General features: G+C 44.6%; 1 protein-coding gene across 4 annotated transcripts in view; it reads right to left on the bottom strand.

Annotated features, from left to right (window-relative positions):
• Positions 1-1085: 1085 nt before the first annotated feature.
• Positions 1086-16370, bottom strand: part of COPS3 (COP9 signalosome subunit 3) — a 64121-nt gene continuing 48836 nt past the window's right edge. Inside the window, exons 1-12 of one of the 4 annotated variants that reach the window (XM_053275803.1) lie at positions 16225-16357; positions 11609-11738; positions 8413-8525; positions 8275-8324; positions 7736-7828; positions 6246-6425; positions 5580-5720; positions 4172-4345; positions 3614-3700; positions 2643-2756; positions 1986-2066; positions 1086-1410 (exon numbers count right to left, since the gene is read on the bottom strand). In XM_053275803.1, the coding sequence (XP_053131778.1) occupies positions 1357-1410; positions 1986-2066; positions 2643-2756; positions 3614-3700; positions 4172-4345; positions 5580-5720; positions 6246-6425; positions 7736-7828; positions 8275-8324; positions 8413-8525; positions 11609-11733 (1212 nt within the window). In that variant the 5' untranslated portion in view covers positions 11734-11738; positions 16225-16357 and the 3' untranslated portion in view covers positions 1086-1356. Of the gene's footprint in view, positions 1411-1985; positions 2067-2642; positions 2757-3613; positions 3701-4171; positions 4346-5579; positions 5721-6245; positions 6426-7735; positions 7829-8274; positions 8325-8412; positions 8526-11608; positions 11739-14125; positions 14377-16224; positions 16358-16370 lie in introns of those variants that run through there. The other 3 variants (XM_053275805.1, XM_053275806.1, XM_053275807.1) reach the window with 3 other exon arrangements.

Raw genomic sequence — 16370 nt, forward strand, 5'->3', positions numbered from 1 at the left:
GCGGGATTTGAGGAACTGGCTGAAGCTCCCCATCCCTCCCATGTCAAGCAGGCCTTGAGCTAACCACAAGAGCCACCAGGGAAGGTCATGAGCAGCGTTCCCTCTAAGGGGTGTGGGTGTGCGCACGCATGTGTGTGCGCACACCAGGGTTTTTTAACGTCCACACAGTTAATTTTAGATCCCACTCAGGCCAAATCAAGAAGGCCGCACTCTCAATAGGAACATAGGCAGCTGCCATATACTGAGTCAGACCATCGGTCCATCTAGCTCAGTATTGTCTTCACAGACTGGCAGCAGCTTCTCCAAGGTTGCAGGCAGGAATCTGCCGGCCCTATCTTGGAGATGCTGCCAGGCAGGGAACTTGGAACTTAGAAGCTCTTCCCAGAGCAGCTCCATTATCCCCTAAGGGGAATCTCTTACACTGCTCACACTTCTAGTCTCCCTTTCATAGGCAACCAGGGCAGACCCTGCTTAGCTAAGGGGACAAGTCATGCTTGCTACCACCAGACCAGCTCTCTTCTCAATGCATGTCTGTGTGCACTGCTTTGATCCTGCTGCCCAGAATGAAACTCATTCTGCACATAGATATTGGGGGGGTGGGTTTAAGGGGGGTAGTAGAGAACACACAAACATGAGCCTGTTTGATTAGGGTGGGGAATCTTTGGCTGCTTTTTAAAAACAACTAAGGATCTTTTTATCTGTTCAGGCATTCTCTCAGCTCTTCTGCGTCTGTTTTTTATAGGGCGTTTATTTTTTTTGGGAGGGGGGGTTCATGGTTTTTACTGCTTAACTGATTTTAAGGTTTTAAAAGTGATTTTTATGGTTTATTGTATTTTAACTTTTGTAAACTGACTTGGGATGCCTTCTGAAAGGTGGTATAAAAATTGAATAAGTTTACTTGTACAGGCAAATTGTATTTTATAAAGCAAAAATGGATTCAGATTAACTAGCAAATGCCTTGGATTCATCAGTAACCTGATCTTGCACCTCTCGCTCCCTGAATAAAGCAACAAAGTTAAAATCCTTTTGGATTTTGCATGGAAGGAAAAGAGGACCATTATAGAAACCGCAACGTTCAAGTCATGTAAAACAAAAAGTAAATTATTTAATGCATTAACGATGTTAATCTCAAGATAAATCCACAGATATTGTTTTCCTTTCTTTGCAGAGAATATGGTTGAAATGATACAGTACTGAGAAGACATTTTAATTTTGCTCAATGTCCAGGTGAAACAGTCAGTTTCTCTGCTCCTTTTGGATTTTGTTTTAACACTCTGATCCTAAAGGTGGTTCTCTTTAGCTTTTTTTTATTTTATTTTTTTGCTCTGTAGCAGAATAGACAGCAAAATTTGGTTTTCAAGAATAACTGGATGGTTTGCTTCCTGATTCATCTTCTTGAGAGCCCATACTCTGTCAAGAAAAAAAGAAGAGTTCTTTAGCTAGCACTAATTCATACATTTGTAATCAGGATAAGTAGACAGAGGATCAGGGCTTGATTCTGCACAGCTTTATCTAGGTCTGGTTCAGACATTATGTGGCATTACACTCACAGGCAGGAACAAGCCATTCTCTTTCTCCTCTCCCGATGAACTGCGATTTCTTTTGTTTCCTAGTTCTCCACAGATTGTCCAGAACCAAAAGGTAAGAGCAGAATTTGCAGCATGCAACAGGAAAAGGGCAGGAGAAGGCACAAGCTCTGTGCTTGCACACCAAATGCCAAAATATGCTTTGGCATTATGTCTGATGGACTCAGTATATCAGAGGATGAAAACTGACAATTTCCAATCATTTCTAGATTTTTGCCACTTGCAATGTTTGCTTGATATACTCAAATACAAGGAAGCATTAAGGTTAATATAAGTGGCTCAAATTGTTCAACCATGCAGAACTTTTCTTCAAGTGTGGCATTTGGCAAATGCAGTTAACACTCCGGTTCATCGGCAATGCCCATGCAAACAGAACTAAGCTGGAATGCCAGTGGTTACCTTCTGTACAAACTGAGGGTTCACGGTAATCTCTTGATCCATGGCTTTCAGTCTTTCGTCGAGCTCTATACATTTCAGCATCTAAAAAGCAGAATTTGAGAGCCACAACTGCTCACTTTCAGCATCTGTATTAAAGCTATATTCTCAAGCCACTGGCACAGAAAACCCATTTTCCAGACTCTTGAATACAGGAAGCTGCCTTGTACAGAGTCAGACCCCTGGTCCATCTAGCCTAACTTTGTCTACTCTGATTGACAGAAACTCTCCAAGGTCTCAAGCAGAGATAGCTCTTCACTATCATCTGTGACTTGATCCTTGTAACTAAAGATGGCAGGGATTGAATCTATGACTTTGGCACACTCATCCCCTCATAGGATCTACTACTGAGCTAATGCCCCCTTCCTAAAAAGAATTCAAACATTTCTGCTAAATTTTACTGCCACCCTGCATAAAAAGCCAACAACTGAGAACAGATCTGGACTAGAACCTCTCTCCATGATGAGCTAGGGTGATATATTTTTTTAGATACTTAGAGAATTTATAAGTGGGGGGAGCATTTAGAAATGCAATTCCCTCACCTGAAGTGGCCTAGTCTACCTCCTTCTGCTCTGGCATAGACCAGGCCTCAGAACTAAGTGAACACAAGGGTTATTTTACCTCTTGATCAATGTTGTGAAGCATAGCTGGATTGTTGTATTTCTCGGGATTATCATGGAAACAGACCATACCATCTTTCTGGTTAATACTTGCAAAGATTTCGCCGTCTTCTATCTGGAAGGAGAAAGGAGATTAAGAGCCTTGTAGTTTGAGCCTTGCTTTGTAGCATTTGATAACACTGGCCACCTCACCAAGGTGGAGGAATTGACCCTGTTCCTGCGGAAGAAAGGATTGGGCTTCATCTCCGGCTCTGCTGTCACTCCTCCACCCCACCCGAGACCCTCCATCTGTTCGTATCTATCCTGCTACTCTGCTAACAGCAAAGACAGCTCTCCCTCCTCCCATAGCCAGCACAGGATGTACTCAAGAACCAGAAACTGCATTTCTGCACCAAGCAAGATTCAATTCTTCTACTTCTACTACTACTTATATACAGCTTTTCAACAAAAGTTTCCAAGTGGTTTACATAGAAAATAAATAAAAATGGTTCCCTCTCCCTAGAGGGTTCAGTCTTAAAAGATAGACTCGAACAACCGCCACAAGAGGGATGCTGTGCTGGGGGTGGATAGGGCTGGTGCTTCTTTGCTCAGTTAGCTTTCCTGATTTTTATGCAGATCAAGCAGAACTGCATTTTCTCTTACTTTGCACAATTCCTTCTGGTGTTGACAGTAACAGGGAGGGAGGAGAGAGATATAAAAGAGAGGGAAGACTTGCTACTAAGCACTGAAAATCTTGTTCAAAGAAATCAATCGATATTTCTTTAAAACTATTTTCCTGTTTGCACCATGTGGAATCTTGTTCAGACACCCACTCTAGCTTCCGAGATTGCAGAGATCTGCATAGTGTGAGGGCAGCCATAAGAACTACAAGCTTGCCCTATGTCCACTTTCTGTGTCTTTTCAGTGCTCCCACAACATCTCAACACACTCATCCCAAATCAATACCACGAGGGTGTTCTTAGATTTCCTTACCATATGAAGGACATATTTTTCTGCTTCCTGGGGTCCTGATAGTTGTACTCTACTTGCCATATCTTGTAATGACAGTGTTAAAAATGTCTGAAATTCAGAAGTGGAGCAAAAAGCATTAGATAGCGGTTCTCACATTTGGGACCCCCGATGATGTTGGACTACAACTTCCAGCATCCCAGCCACAATGGCCTTTGGACATTGAGAATCTTGGCACTGGATACTTAAAAGCTTCCATCTTTCTATACGTGCCCTCCCCAACTCCTCAGGGGCCTAGCATATTAAGAGGCATTTGCAGGGTTCTGTTCTGCATACAAGAAATGACATCTTGCAGCTCAAAAGGAAGTATTAGAAGCTGTGCCACTTATTTTATCAGCAGAAGCCATTTCGGATTGTTGTGTTTATAAACCATCTAGGAGAACAAGCCAAGAGTTCCTGTCATACTACAGGAGTCCTTCAATATGCCCCACTGGCATAAGATTCTCACGGGAAGAGCTAAAGGACCTGTACAAACTCAGAGCCCGGAGAGCGCAACATGCAAGAGGAAATGGACTGCTTCACCTTGGTTAGCCTCTGAATGTTCTTTTTATAGAGAGATGACAAGCACTGCTTCACCAGACCCATGTTGTTGTCCCTGGTGAACGTCTCACTATGCTTGTTCACCAGATTTCGCAGCTCTGACGGCTTATTGGTTGCGTAGACTTGTGCTAATTCGTGGTAGGCGTTGCTAAGTGGCTGCAACAAGGAAGAAACACAGCATTGAAAGTGCAGAGATGAACAACTCCAAGCACCACTGAGTGAAGGACCATCCACAAAGCTTCAAGGCTGAGCGGCGATTAAACCCAGGTCTCAGAGGCAAGATGCCTCTGAATGCCAGTTGCAGGGGAGCAACAGCAGGAGAGGGGGCACACCTTCACCTCTTGCCTGTGGGCTTCTCAGAGGCATCTGGTGGGCCACTGTGGGAAACAAGATGCTGAACTAGCTAGATCTTGGGCATGATCCAGCATAGCAATTCTTACATTCAGCATGCACAACTGCAGGTGGAATTCACTGCCACGGGATGTGCTGATGGCCACCAGCTCGTATGGCTTTAAAGGAGGCTTAGACAAATTCACGGAGCAGAGGTCTTTCTGTGGCTACTAGTCTGGATGGCTATAGGCTACCTTAAGGCTCAGAAGCAGAATTCCTCTAAATACCAGTTGCAGGGGAGCAACAGCAAGACAGAGGGCATGCCTTCACCTCTTGCCTATGGGCTTCTCAAGAGGCATCTGGTGGGCCACTGAATGCTGGACTAGATGGGCCTTGGACCTGATCCAGCAGGGTTGTTCTTACATCCCCTTAGTCCTAGTCAGACCCTCTAGCCAGTACATCACACTTGCTCCTGAACTGGAGATGTCAAGAACTGAACCTGGGACTGCCTGAATGCAAATTCTTACTCTTTACTGAACACATAACTCTTTCTATGGGCTCTTCATGTAGGAAGCTGCCATATACTGAGTCAGACCATTGGTCCATCTAGCTCAGTATTGTCTTCACAGACTGGCAGCAGCTTCTCCAAGGCTGCAGGCAGGAATCTCTCTCAGCCCTATCTTAGAGATGCTGCCAGGGAGGGAACTTGGAACCTTCTGCTCTTCCCAGAGCAGCTCCATCCACTAAGGGGAATATCTTACAGTGCTCATGCATGTTGTCTCCCATTCATGTGCAACCAGGGCAGACCCTGCTTAGCTAAGGGGACAAGTTATGCTTGCTACCACGAGACCAGCTCTCCTCTCCTCTCTTTACATGGCTCTTCCCTGAACAAAACAAAATAACTCTGCAACTGCCAAACATCTAATTCTGCTCTCTTTACTTTTCCTAAGAAGTGGGAGAGCACACACACACTTCTTTTCCACAGGTGCTTTCTTCTTGCAGCTTGTCAGCCTTTGCCTAGAGTATTTAATGCACAACAGTCTTCTTTCTGGAGTCTTACCTTAACGAATCGACCCACTATCTGGGAGGTGTACTTTGGGAGTTGCTGCACTTTGCCAAGCAGTATCAACGAAACTAGGATATATTTTTTATAGGATTCCAACATAATATGGCTGACAGCCATGGCCGGAGTAGTTATAGCCTGAGAAAGAGAAAGGAGACACTTTAAAAAAAAGAATTTGAGAATCACTGGAAACCTGTCAGGCACCTACACTGCAGCAAAAGCCTTCTTGGAAATCCCAAGAACTCGTCCCACTGCACATGGGGCCAATATTAAGGGCAGGAAGCTGCCTGGTCACAAACAGGCAATGCTCCTGCAGGATAATATTCAACAAAGCCTGTCTACAACCACTTTGCCAAAGGAGAGGGGAGTAGGACAACTACCTTTAAGACTCCAGCTTCTGTGGATTAATCAGCAGAGGAAAATGCTAGAGTCAATGAGCCCAAGAGTTCGTTTTCCCCCTGAGTTAAGAGAGCTGAAGGAGAAAAACCCAAATGTACCAATGCTTCTAGCTTTGTTTATAACAGGGGTTACTGGAAGCAAATAAAATGGCCAACAAAACGTTAAGGGGGCCAGTAACTTTTACAAGCTTGTTTTCAAGGCTGCAGTAACCTTAAGCTGACCCCTCTGGAGGGTCCCTCTTCAACGCTGGGAGGCCAAAGTTACCTGCTCATAGAAGTAGAGCGCTCTTTCAAAGTTCTTGAGCCCAGTGTAAATCATCCCACCATAGTAGTAGTAACATAGAAAGTGCTTTGCATCGTATGCCCCATTCTCTTTACAAATATCCATCATGTCCACATCTAGATATGGGAGGGCAGGTTTAAAGCATTTTGCTAGCAAACAGAGCTAAAAACAAAAACAGACAAAGGTTACACAAACTAGTCACTGCCATGTACAATATTTGTTCAAGCTTTCAGACCAGATTCCGTTTCTAAGAACAGAAATGTGAACACAGATGACGTAAACACAGAATGGCACAGATAGTGCCATGCTGACTCCGGCAAGACTCAGAGCGGCACTAGCTAAAAGATCTTGTGGGGAAACAAAATGCCAGCAGAAGTTCCTCTTCGCTGCCCATGTGAAGTGGCCATAAATCAGGGCCACCCAGATATATAGATAGTGTTAATATGAAACCGCCCAGTTAAGGGGGGCAGATCAGGACAAGGGTTCTCAAGCTCATAGTCCAACATCATCTGGGGACCTAATCCTCATCATCCCCAGTCTCAATGGTCTCCCCAATGATGGAAGCTGTAGTCCAGTAACATCTGGGGACCCAGGTTTGAGAACCCCTAGATTAGGGGATTACAACAGCTATGTCTACAAGACACTTTTAAAGCAACACTGCAACCGGCAAAGGGATTTAATTTCAATTAAACTTATTAATAGCATGTTAAGGCTTGAGGAGTCCTTGCAATGCAGGAAACTCCAGCTCGATAGTTTTATACTATCGAGCTGGAGTTTCCTGCATTGCAAGGACTCCTAAATGAGTCTGCTACAGAAGGCATGGGCAGATGTTAGGCCTGCAGGATCAACTTAGGGTAGGTTTTTAATAGAACCCCAATACCACCAGGGGACAGAACAGTGGCTGGGAGTGGAGCCAGATGCAAATTGGTAGCTCAGCAGACAGAGCCACTTTTCTATTTCACCTCATTATTTATTTATTATTTACATTTATATCCCGCTCTTCCTCCAAGGAGCCCAGAGCGGTGTACTACATACTTGAGTTTCTCCTCACAACAACCCTGTGAAGCAGGTTAGGCTGAGAGAGAAGTGACTGGCCCAGAGTCACCCAGCAAGTCTCATGGCTGAATGGGGATTTGAACTTGGGTCTCCCCGGTCCTAGTCCAGCACTCTAACCACTACACCACACTGGCTCTCATAAGCCATACACTGGGAAGACTGGCATATACAAATACAGATCTAAATCAGATCAGGAATTACTGAAGAGCAGAGATTCCAACAGCCTGATTTTGGGTGTGTGTGAGCGCGGGGTGTGTGTGTGTGTGTGTGTGTGTGTGTGTGTGTGCGCTTTGTTGTTGCTTTTGGTTTTTTAAACAGAGTCCAAAAGTTTTGCAGATCTTCTGGAAGTCATCAAACAATCTATCGATAGATCGCAACCCACCCAACTGTCCACCAACAGTAGTACAGTTCCTTACCTGGCATAGATCTGCATGTATTGAGGTCAGCTGGTTGGTGTTCATCTGCATCTTGTCTATGGCTTGTTTGAGAATTCCGATTCCTCGCAGGGGCTGTCAGAACACACCTCTTTCAGGTAAGGGTTCATGAGGAATCTAGCAGCAACACTTACAAAATGAAAACCACCACTAACTTTGCCTTGCATCAGCACTCATAAAGACTTGAAGACAGCTTGCTTCTACCCTGTTTCCCCGAAAGTAAGACCTAGCAGTAATTTCTGATGTACCGCTAATTGCCCTAGTGCATTTTTGGGGGCTAAAATTAATATAAGACACTGTCTTATTTTCGGGGAAACACGGGGTATGGCAACTAATTTCTAGCCCTAGAAGGGGCCAGAAGTCCCCAAAGAGCGAATACATGCCAACACACGGGCAAGAGAAATACAAAGTCTCTAGACAAAGTTGTGAAAGGCCGAATTCCCCAGAACAAGATGACAAACCCCATACTCCAAGAATCTAAAAGCAGTATTGCCTAAGCTACCATGCGAAGCCTTGTTTACCTGCTTCCTTTCCACAAGGGCATTTGTTAACTGATGGCAGAGGCCAGCAACTAGAAAGAAAGAAAGAAAGTAGTGAGAACCCCCCAACAGGGCAACACACAAAGCACAGAAACATGTGAGAGTGCAGAACCAACTCACAAGTGTCCGTTGCATATCGAATGTGCTCCCCGTTACAAGTGCTGATAAAGAGCTGGACCTGTGAGAATAACGTTTCGAAGTCAGGGACACTGGGCATAGAAAACTTCACAAACCTAAAACAGAGACAAAAATACAAGTTGCATATGGATATGTTTCTTAGCAACTCTAAAAACTCAATTTTGCAAGGAGAGGTGGCAAGTCACAGAATCGTGGGGACAATGTGAAAAGGTCAAGACAACTCAAACTCTCCTTTAAAAAACAACAACCTGATTTATCGCTCTCAAAAACTGCAGGGAAAAATAAATGGCAACTACACAGAGTCATGCAGGCACACCAGGTTGACTATGTACCTTTCAGGACTCCCAAGACAGCCTGCTCTGCTCATGGTAGAGAAGCAAAGACTGTCATGTCATATCCAGGGCCCAGGAAATCCACTAATCCACACAGACTAGTAGTCTGTGATGAGTGAAAGGAGTCCCGACAAGTAATGTACCAACATAGCTTGGGAAGTAAAATATTTTGTCTGGCTGGTGAATGGAGCCAGCATATCTTGACCACTGCTCAGATCTTTTGATCTGAGCTGTAGGAAATGAGAAATCGAGCTAGCTTTTTCCTGTTGTCATGCAGCTCATCAAGGCATAGGAGTCTCTGTCAGAAATCCTGTATCAGCTGGAGGGACCCCCCTTTCAGGCACAAATCTGAACACTTTCCATTGCTAAGCCAGTTCTGCCCTTAAACAGAACCACCATGACTCTGCCTTGCTCATTCCTACATGGAGGAAAAACACATAACCCTGCAGAATTCCAACAGGCCCTTGCAATCTTGCTCTTTCCTCCACAGCAACAACTGTTGCCAACTGATGCTCTGCTCATGCACATAGAAATTGATCTAAGAGACTATTAGAGTGAATCTGGGTAAGACTGCCCACCCTAAAAAATGAAGAGCCCAAAGATTGAAGGCTTTTGATATTTTTACGTGTCATTAAGAGAGACTGCATTGGCTCTCTGAAAGCCACACAACAGGTAGGAAAATAAAACTGCATAGAGACTTCATCCCTTATTTCTGACGTGTTTTGAGAAACTGCCTTTAGCTAGGGCAGCTGAATCTGCTCATTCTCACAATATCACTGAAAAAAGCATTTTATCTAAGGCAAGACAGTTTCAAACTTGCTTTGATGGGACTGTAGCTCAGTGGAAGAGCAACTGCTTTGCATGCAGAAGGCCCTTGGTCAAATCCATGGCAGCATCTCCATGTAGGGCTAGGAAAGCCTCCTGCGTGAAAACCTGGAGAGCCACTGCCAGTCACTGCAGAGCAGAGGTGGCCAGCTGAGGCTCTCCTGTTGTTCTTGGACTAGTTCCCATCATCCCCAGCCACAATGGTCACTGAGGGCAAGGATGTTGGGGAGTTGTAGCCCCACAACCAGGGGAGTAACTATAATAGGGCAAGGGGAGACAGTTGTCTGGGGGCCCACTGCCTTGGGAGGGGGGGCCTGCAGAGGCAAGTCACATGACTGACTCCCCCAGCCACGCACCCGCCCGGGCTTCCTTCAGTGGTATTCATCCTCTGAAACTGATTTGAGTGTTAAGACCGGGAGCTACCAGAACAGCAGGTCTTTCTCTACTATGCTTTTTAGTAATTTCACTTTGCTTTTTTGTTACAGCCTCATTTAAGATTTCTTCATGAGCTGAGCTTCAGTGAGAGGGGCCCATTTTAAAATCTTGCCTCTGGGCCCACTCTGACCTTGCTATGCCACTGCCCACAACAGTTACAGAGCCTCAGCCTGGTCGCCTGTGGTGTAGAGTAGACAAAACTGAGCTAGATGGACCAATGGTCTGGCTCAATATAAAGGGAGCTTCCTATCTTCCTGCTTCAGAAATGAAACCCTTGAAAAAGCTTCTAGGATTGTGTCCATCAAGCACTGTACAAAATCTTTAAACATATTTCACGACCAAGCTGTTAATCCCTGTGATCAACAGATTGCAAAAAAATGAAAACATTTACATCAATTATCTTAAGTACACCCCGCTGCTTCTGACAACATTTAAAGTTTTGACAGACTGTTGACAAAACACAAACAAAACTAAAAAGTGCTATGGACATTTATTTTTATTTCCCACAACAACTTAACTCTTCATAGCACCTTGGAATATTTTACACATCCCTGGACTGAGCATGTACTCACAGGGCCTCTGTTCCTTCATTCTGTCTATATTTCAATGCCCTTTTGTAGCTAGGCATACATGTTTAGCTGAAAAAACCTTGTTCTTTTTCCATTTACCCCTTTAATTTTCTCTGACGTGCCATGCACATAGAGGCCATGATGAGAATGGTGACAGGTGATATCTATTCCTGAGTCCCTATTTTACACCTAGCTCCAGTTGGCTGAACCTGGGGTTCTAGTACAAAAACAAAGTCAATCTTGCAAGCCTGAAGCCTGCCCACTCCTGCTGTAAGCCACTGGGACAGAAACAGGCAGAAAGAAAATCCTGTAATCTGAATGGTCATCATTCAAATTACTTCCACGCCATCAATGAAACCATGTCTAGAAGCTTGCTTCATAAAAACAGCTGCCAAAGTGTTCAGAATTCTGAGTTTTTGCACTAGAGTCACCACACTATGCAGAGAATGGAGCACTGGTTCACTGACTGTGAAGGCTTCTTGTTGCTGCATCCAAGGAAGTCTCAGTGTGGGTTATGCTTTTCCACGTGGCTCAAAGGCAGAACTATGTGAATTAAGTTGAAGCCTTTTAGAGTCAGGTGAACCTAGCCCCACCCAGTTCTTTTAGGCCAAGAGTACCTCAAAGATAAACAAAGATCAGTAAACATAGAACAAGTGGAACCACAAACTATGACAAAAAAAAAACCCAGAGTGTCAGGAACAACTGGCGGACAGTCTGAAAAAATAACTCCCAAAGGTGCCCTAGATAAAAGGAGGCACTGATGCTGAAGAGAGGGTCGAGATATCCTTGGATGCAGCAGCAAGAAGAAGCCTTCATGGTGAGTGAACCAATGATCCATTCTCTGCTGCTGCAATCCAAGGACGTCTCAGTGTGGGGACATACCACAGCCCTCAGCCCCAACTAGGGAGGGAGTACATCTGCCTGCTCCCGAGGAAGCACCAGCTAGAGAACCCGCCTCCCAAAAGAAGGCCTTTATATCCATGAAAGCACAGTGCAAAAAAAAAAGTTGTCACTTACAGAACAGCAAGAACGCCCAAGGAGTGTTCTTGTACATCTAGGGCACCAAGCACTGTATCCAGGTGAGAGAGGTTTTTTGCTAGCAGTTCTCCACTTTTGTTGATTAGTTCACAAAGCTGGGTCATCTGCCCTGAAATACAACACAGTACTGTCACATTCCATGGTGACCAATGCAACACCATGGACAGCACCACAGCTGAAATCCCAAGAAAGTTAGTGAAACATCCAAGTGTAGTCCTGATTATTTTTGCAGACAAAGGACCAAGCATTTATGCAGACAGCTTGTATTGTACTACATTTTTATTTATAAATGATGCAAGAACATCTGAAACATTCAAGCCCACAGGGTGAAGAAGACCACCCCCGTCAGACTCTGAGTTTAGTGTGTGAAACCTTTACATACCTCTATGCAGATCTGATACCTACAAAGCTAAGGCTGACTAAACAAAAAAAGAAGAACAATAAGAGGACCACACATAGACACACAAAGAGGACCACAAGTTTGAAATCTTTTTCCAGCTTAGTCAAAAATGACTAGAAACAAAATAAGAATTAGAAGCACCACTACCAAATACCTCTAGGAAAATGTGATTAAGGAAATACTGGCAAAAACGGGAAATTTAAACAAGGAATTGTGTTTTCTCTCTCAACAAACTAACCTTTAGCCCCAGTTCTCAAACTGTGGATCAGGATTCCCTGGAGAAGTCAGTACTTTAGGAGAGAGATCTGCAGAACACAATTTGCAGCTACAAAACTTTCTCTCAAAGACCCAGAGTTGCTCACTGGCATGAGCAACATGGAGTCCACTGGGGCTCAAACTATCTTAAAATTCTCCTTTGCTGCAGTTCACAGATTGCTGCATGTTACTGCATGTAAGAATCTTTACACACCCATCCGCCAAACAGATGGTTGGTGTGTTGGGGAACCATGCAGAAAGGTCCTCCACTGAGTTCAGCAAAACTGTTCTAGAAATGGAATACACAGTATTAATGTTGAAGAAATGTACCTTAGGTTCTTTACAACCAGTCTAGTTTTTCCTCACATACTAAGTCACAACACACTGAAAAACAGCTTGTGAATTAGAACAATTCCATAGACCTGAACAATGCCCATCAGGCACATTATTTCCCCAGTGTTTTGCCACAGAAGCTACCCCAATATACATAGTGGGATACTATATTTCAGAAGCTATCAAGAATCCCAGCCACTTCCTTCACACTATGCATAATCTTATAAATTTCTACCCTGCCCCCTTTCATCTTTTTTATTTTACTCACTGCAGGGTAAGTAGCTGTTGGAAGATTTTTCATAGATCCTCCATGAGTTTGCTCAATCCCCCTTTAAAACTATCAGTGCTACTAGCACCCCCCACATCTTGTAGCAGTGTGTTCCATAGATGAAATTCTGCACCATGTGAAGGACTTCTTCCAGCCTTTCCAAAACCTCCTGCCCATCCATTTTTCCAGTACCAAGAGAGTTCCAATTAAACTTCTCTACCACTTTCTCTGCATATGTTAAGTATCTCTACCGTACTCTCACAGGTGTCTTTTGCTTATTTTAAACACACCCCAAACACCTCAACTTTTCTCATTGCAGTGAAAGTGCTTCACAACCCTGGTCATCTGGATTGTTCTTTCCTGTGTTTTTACTAGTTAACCTCCCCACCCCAAATCTAGTATTGGGAGTGCAAGGAGAGAAATCCTCTCAATCCACTTTCTCCACACCATACATCATCTCTGCAAAACCTGCACCACTTCTCCCTTCTGCATCATTTTATTAAGCTAAATGGGTCCATCGCCCCACCACTCCACATCAAATGCTTCAATCTTTCCTCATTGCAGGGAAGGCACTCCAGCCCACTGGTCATTCAGGCTGCCCTTTGCTGCAGTTGTCCAGTTCCCACCCTGTTCTTATGGTCAGGGGGACAACTGACTGACACACACACCCCCAAAGCAGGAGAAAACCCTTCTCTATTCCTTCACACCACAGCTCTATACAGACATTATGTTGTCCAGAGGTGTCTGTGAATGTGTTCAGGCACTCAGCTGTGTCTGTACACACATCCATATTTTTGCATGAACAACACACACACATCCATATTAAAAACAGACACATTTAACACAAGTTAGAATGCACACAGGTGCATAATGAACACATGAACAAACCCTCCCCAATAGAGGTAAAGAGCAGAAGTGTACTGAGGTAGGCACCTTCAGGCTAATCGGGGAATAACGGCCTCTGCATACAAGGCACACTGCACAGGGGTTGGACATAACGTGTGAACACTGGGCCCGTGTGCCCTATCAAGGCCTCCCTCACCCACCGCTTAGGTCTCTTTCCCCCACAAGCTAAATCCACCCCCACCCAAGATGCCTCAGCCTTTCCTCCTAGGAGGGGGCCATTTGCGCGGCCCTTCCCCATCCCAGGGACTCCCTCCAGGCGGGAGACGCCGGCCCTCCACGCGTGCCTCCCTCGCCACTGCTCCGGCCCCCCTTTCCTGCCCGCCCAGCCGGTCACCTTGAGCCGAGAGCTGCCTGACGCTGTTGACGAACTGCTCCAGGGCGGACGCCATCTTGGCGGCTCTCGGGGCGCGGGGACCACAGAGAGGGAGGGCGAGAGCGGCGCCGGGGACGGGAGAGAGGGAAGAGCCCCCGCCGCCGCCTGCTGCTGCTTCTCCGACACCAACAGCAGCAGCAGTGACGCCGCCCGCGCCGAGCCAATGGCGAGCCGCCTGCCAGGCCGCGAGACCGCGCGCTTCATGCATCACTTCCGCCGCGCGCCCCTGGGCTTCCGCACAGGCTTTGACAGGGCCGTTGCCATGGAAACCGCCTCCTGGGTCTCTACCCGGAAGTGGCCTTCCTGCAGGGTCAAACAGGGGCCGCCTCTCTTTCCTTGCCGTGACTCAGCAGGCAGCTGGGGAGGACGGCGGTGGGCGAGTGGCTGGTTAGCCCACCCAGACCATCGCCCACCGCTCTGCGGGCTTTACATTAGTCGTTGTGCAAGGCTCCTAAAACACAGCAACAAATCTCACAGGAATCCATCTTGGTAGCTGTCACACTTTATAACGCTTGGTTGCTATCACACATTATTCTTGAATTGGCATCAGCCCTACATTATCACCCGGCTTTCCGATACTGTTGTTATTCTGTGAACCCAGTCTGGCTGCCAAAGTCCAGCCTGACATCAGGCACACCGTGACATCACAGAAATATCAAACAATGACATCACAATATGACGTCAGGCACAGTATAATATATTACACCCATGTCTGTCCAAGCAGTGCCTCCATCTTCCTAGTATTGCTGAAGCGTTTGCATTATCACCTAACTACTGTAGAACCAGCTCTTTCACCTGCTATTGCACTATTTAAGCAATTTTAATATTTCAGAAGCAGATTTTGTGAGCTCTCAGCTTTGCTAGATGAAAAGGATGTCCATGTTTTGTGGGTGAAAAAGCAGCTGAAAATAAGGGTAAAGAACCAGCAGCACTGACTTTATATCCCAAGTAGATATGAGCCCATGCTTAATTTGATATCCCCTAGAGGGGTTCCAGTGGTTGGAATCTGTGGTTGGATTCCCTATACCTAATAGTGGAACAGCATGTCACAGCCAGATTAGGCAAAGCTACTCCTCATTTGCTTCTGACCTTAGGCCCTCATGCAGTGAGTCTTATATCTTACATTTCAAGAAACCATATGCTTTAACTTCAACTTTCATATTGCAAACATAACATTTACTATTAGGAGTAAAAAAGACCAGTGCATTATCTGCTGCACCCAACACAATGTGGATGCTGCCTTGTGTTTTTCATGATCTTTGCATGTTCCTTTGTATGACTGTTGCTGTTTTGCTCAATTGCATTTGTACTGTTGTAGTTTTTTAATTTTCGTTAGAAGCCTTGCATCTGCAGAGAATACGAATACGACAAATATTTATATACTGCTTTTCAACAAAAGTCCCCAGAGCAGTTTACATAGATATAAATAAAGAAATAATATATGGCTTAAAGGCTGAGTACAATTATATTATTATTATTATTATTATTATTATTATTATTATTGGAATGCTTTTCTGGTGGCCATCCGCTCTTCAGTCTCCATCAGTTTTTAGAAAGTGTGTACAATCTTGGCTTTTTACCCAGGCTTTTATATGATTGCTTCTATTGCTGCTGTTTGGTATTTTTTTATGGTTATATTGTGCTTGGTTTTTTAAAAAAAAATTCTTTTTAATCAGATCTGTATTTATATATTCTAGCTTAATAATCAGATCTGTATTTATATATTCTAGCTTAATATTTTAATTGTGTATTTTTATAGATTTGTTTTAACTTTTGTGTGAACTGCCTTGAGGTTGTTTTATTGAAAGGTGGTATAGAAATGTAACAAAAATTATTATTATTAATTTCTATCATAAATAATTATGCATTATTATTAATTCATTATTTATTTATCATTATTTTATTTTTTTATTATTCATTTATTTATTATTCCTCCTCCTCCTCCTTATTATTCCTCCTTGAACCGGGCTGCAAAATCCTATGCACATTGTGATACTTAACTTGCTGGGGGTAGGCCCCGTTGAACAAAAGGGGGTTTATTCCCGAGTAAATAAATATACCTCGGATTTTGCATTGCACACGTGCCTCTGTGTCCTGGGGCTGTGCTTTTCCGGCACGGGGAAGAGCTCTGCTGCTGCCTACATTGCTATTCCTGGGCTGGCTTGAGAAGGGAACGCAGCAGCCGCCGCCGCCGCCAAGGCTCTCT

The sequence above is a fragment of the Hemicordylus capensis genome, chromosome 13, assembly GCF_027244095.1.
Source record: "Hemicordylus capensis ecotype Gifberg chromosome 13, rHemCap1.1.pri, whole genome shotgun sequence".
Classification (NCBI taxonomy): domain Eukaryota; kingdom Metazoa; phylum Chordata; class Lepidosauria; order Squamata; family Cordylidae; genus Hemicordylus; species Hemicordylus capensis.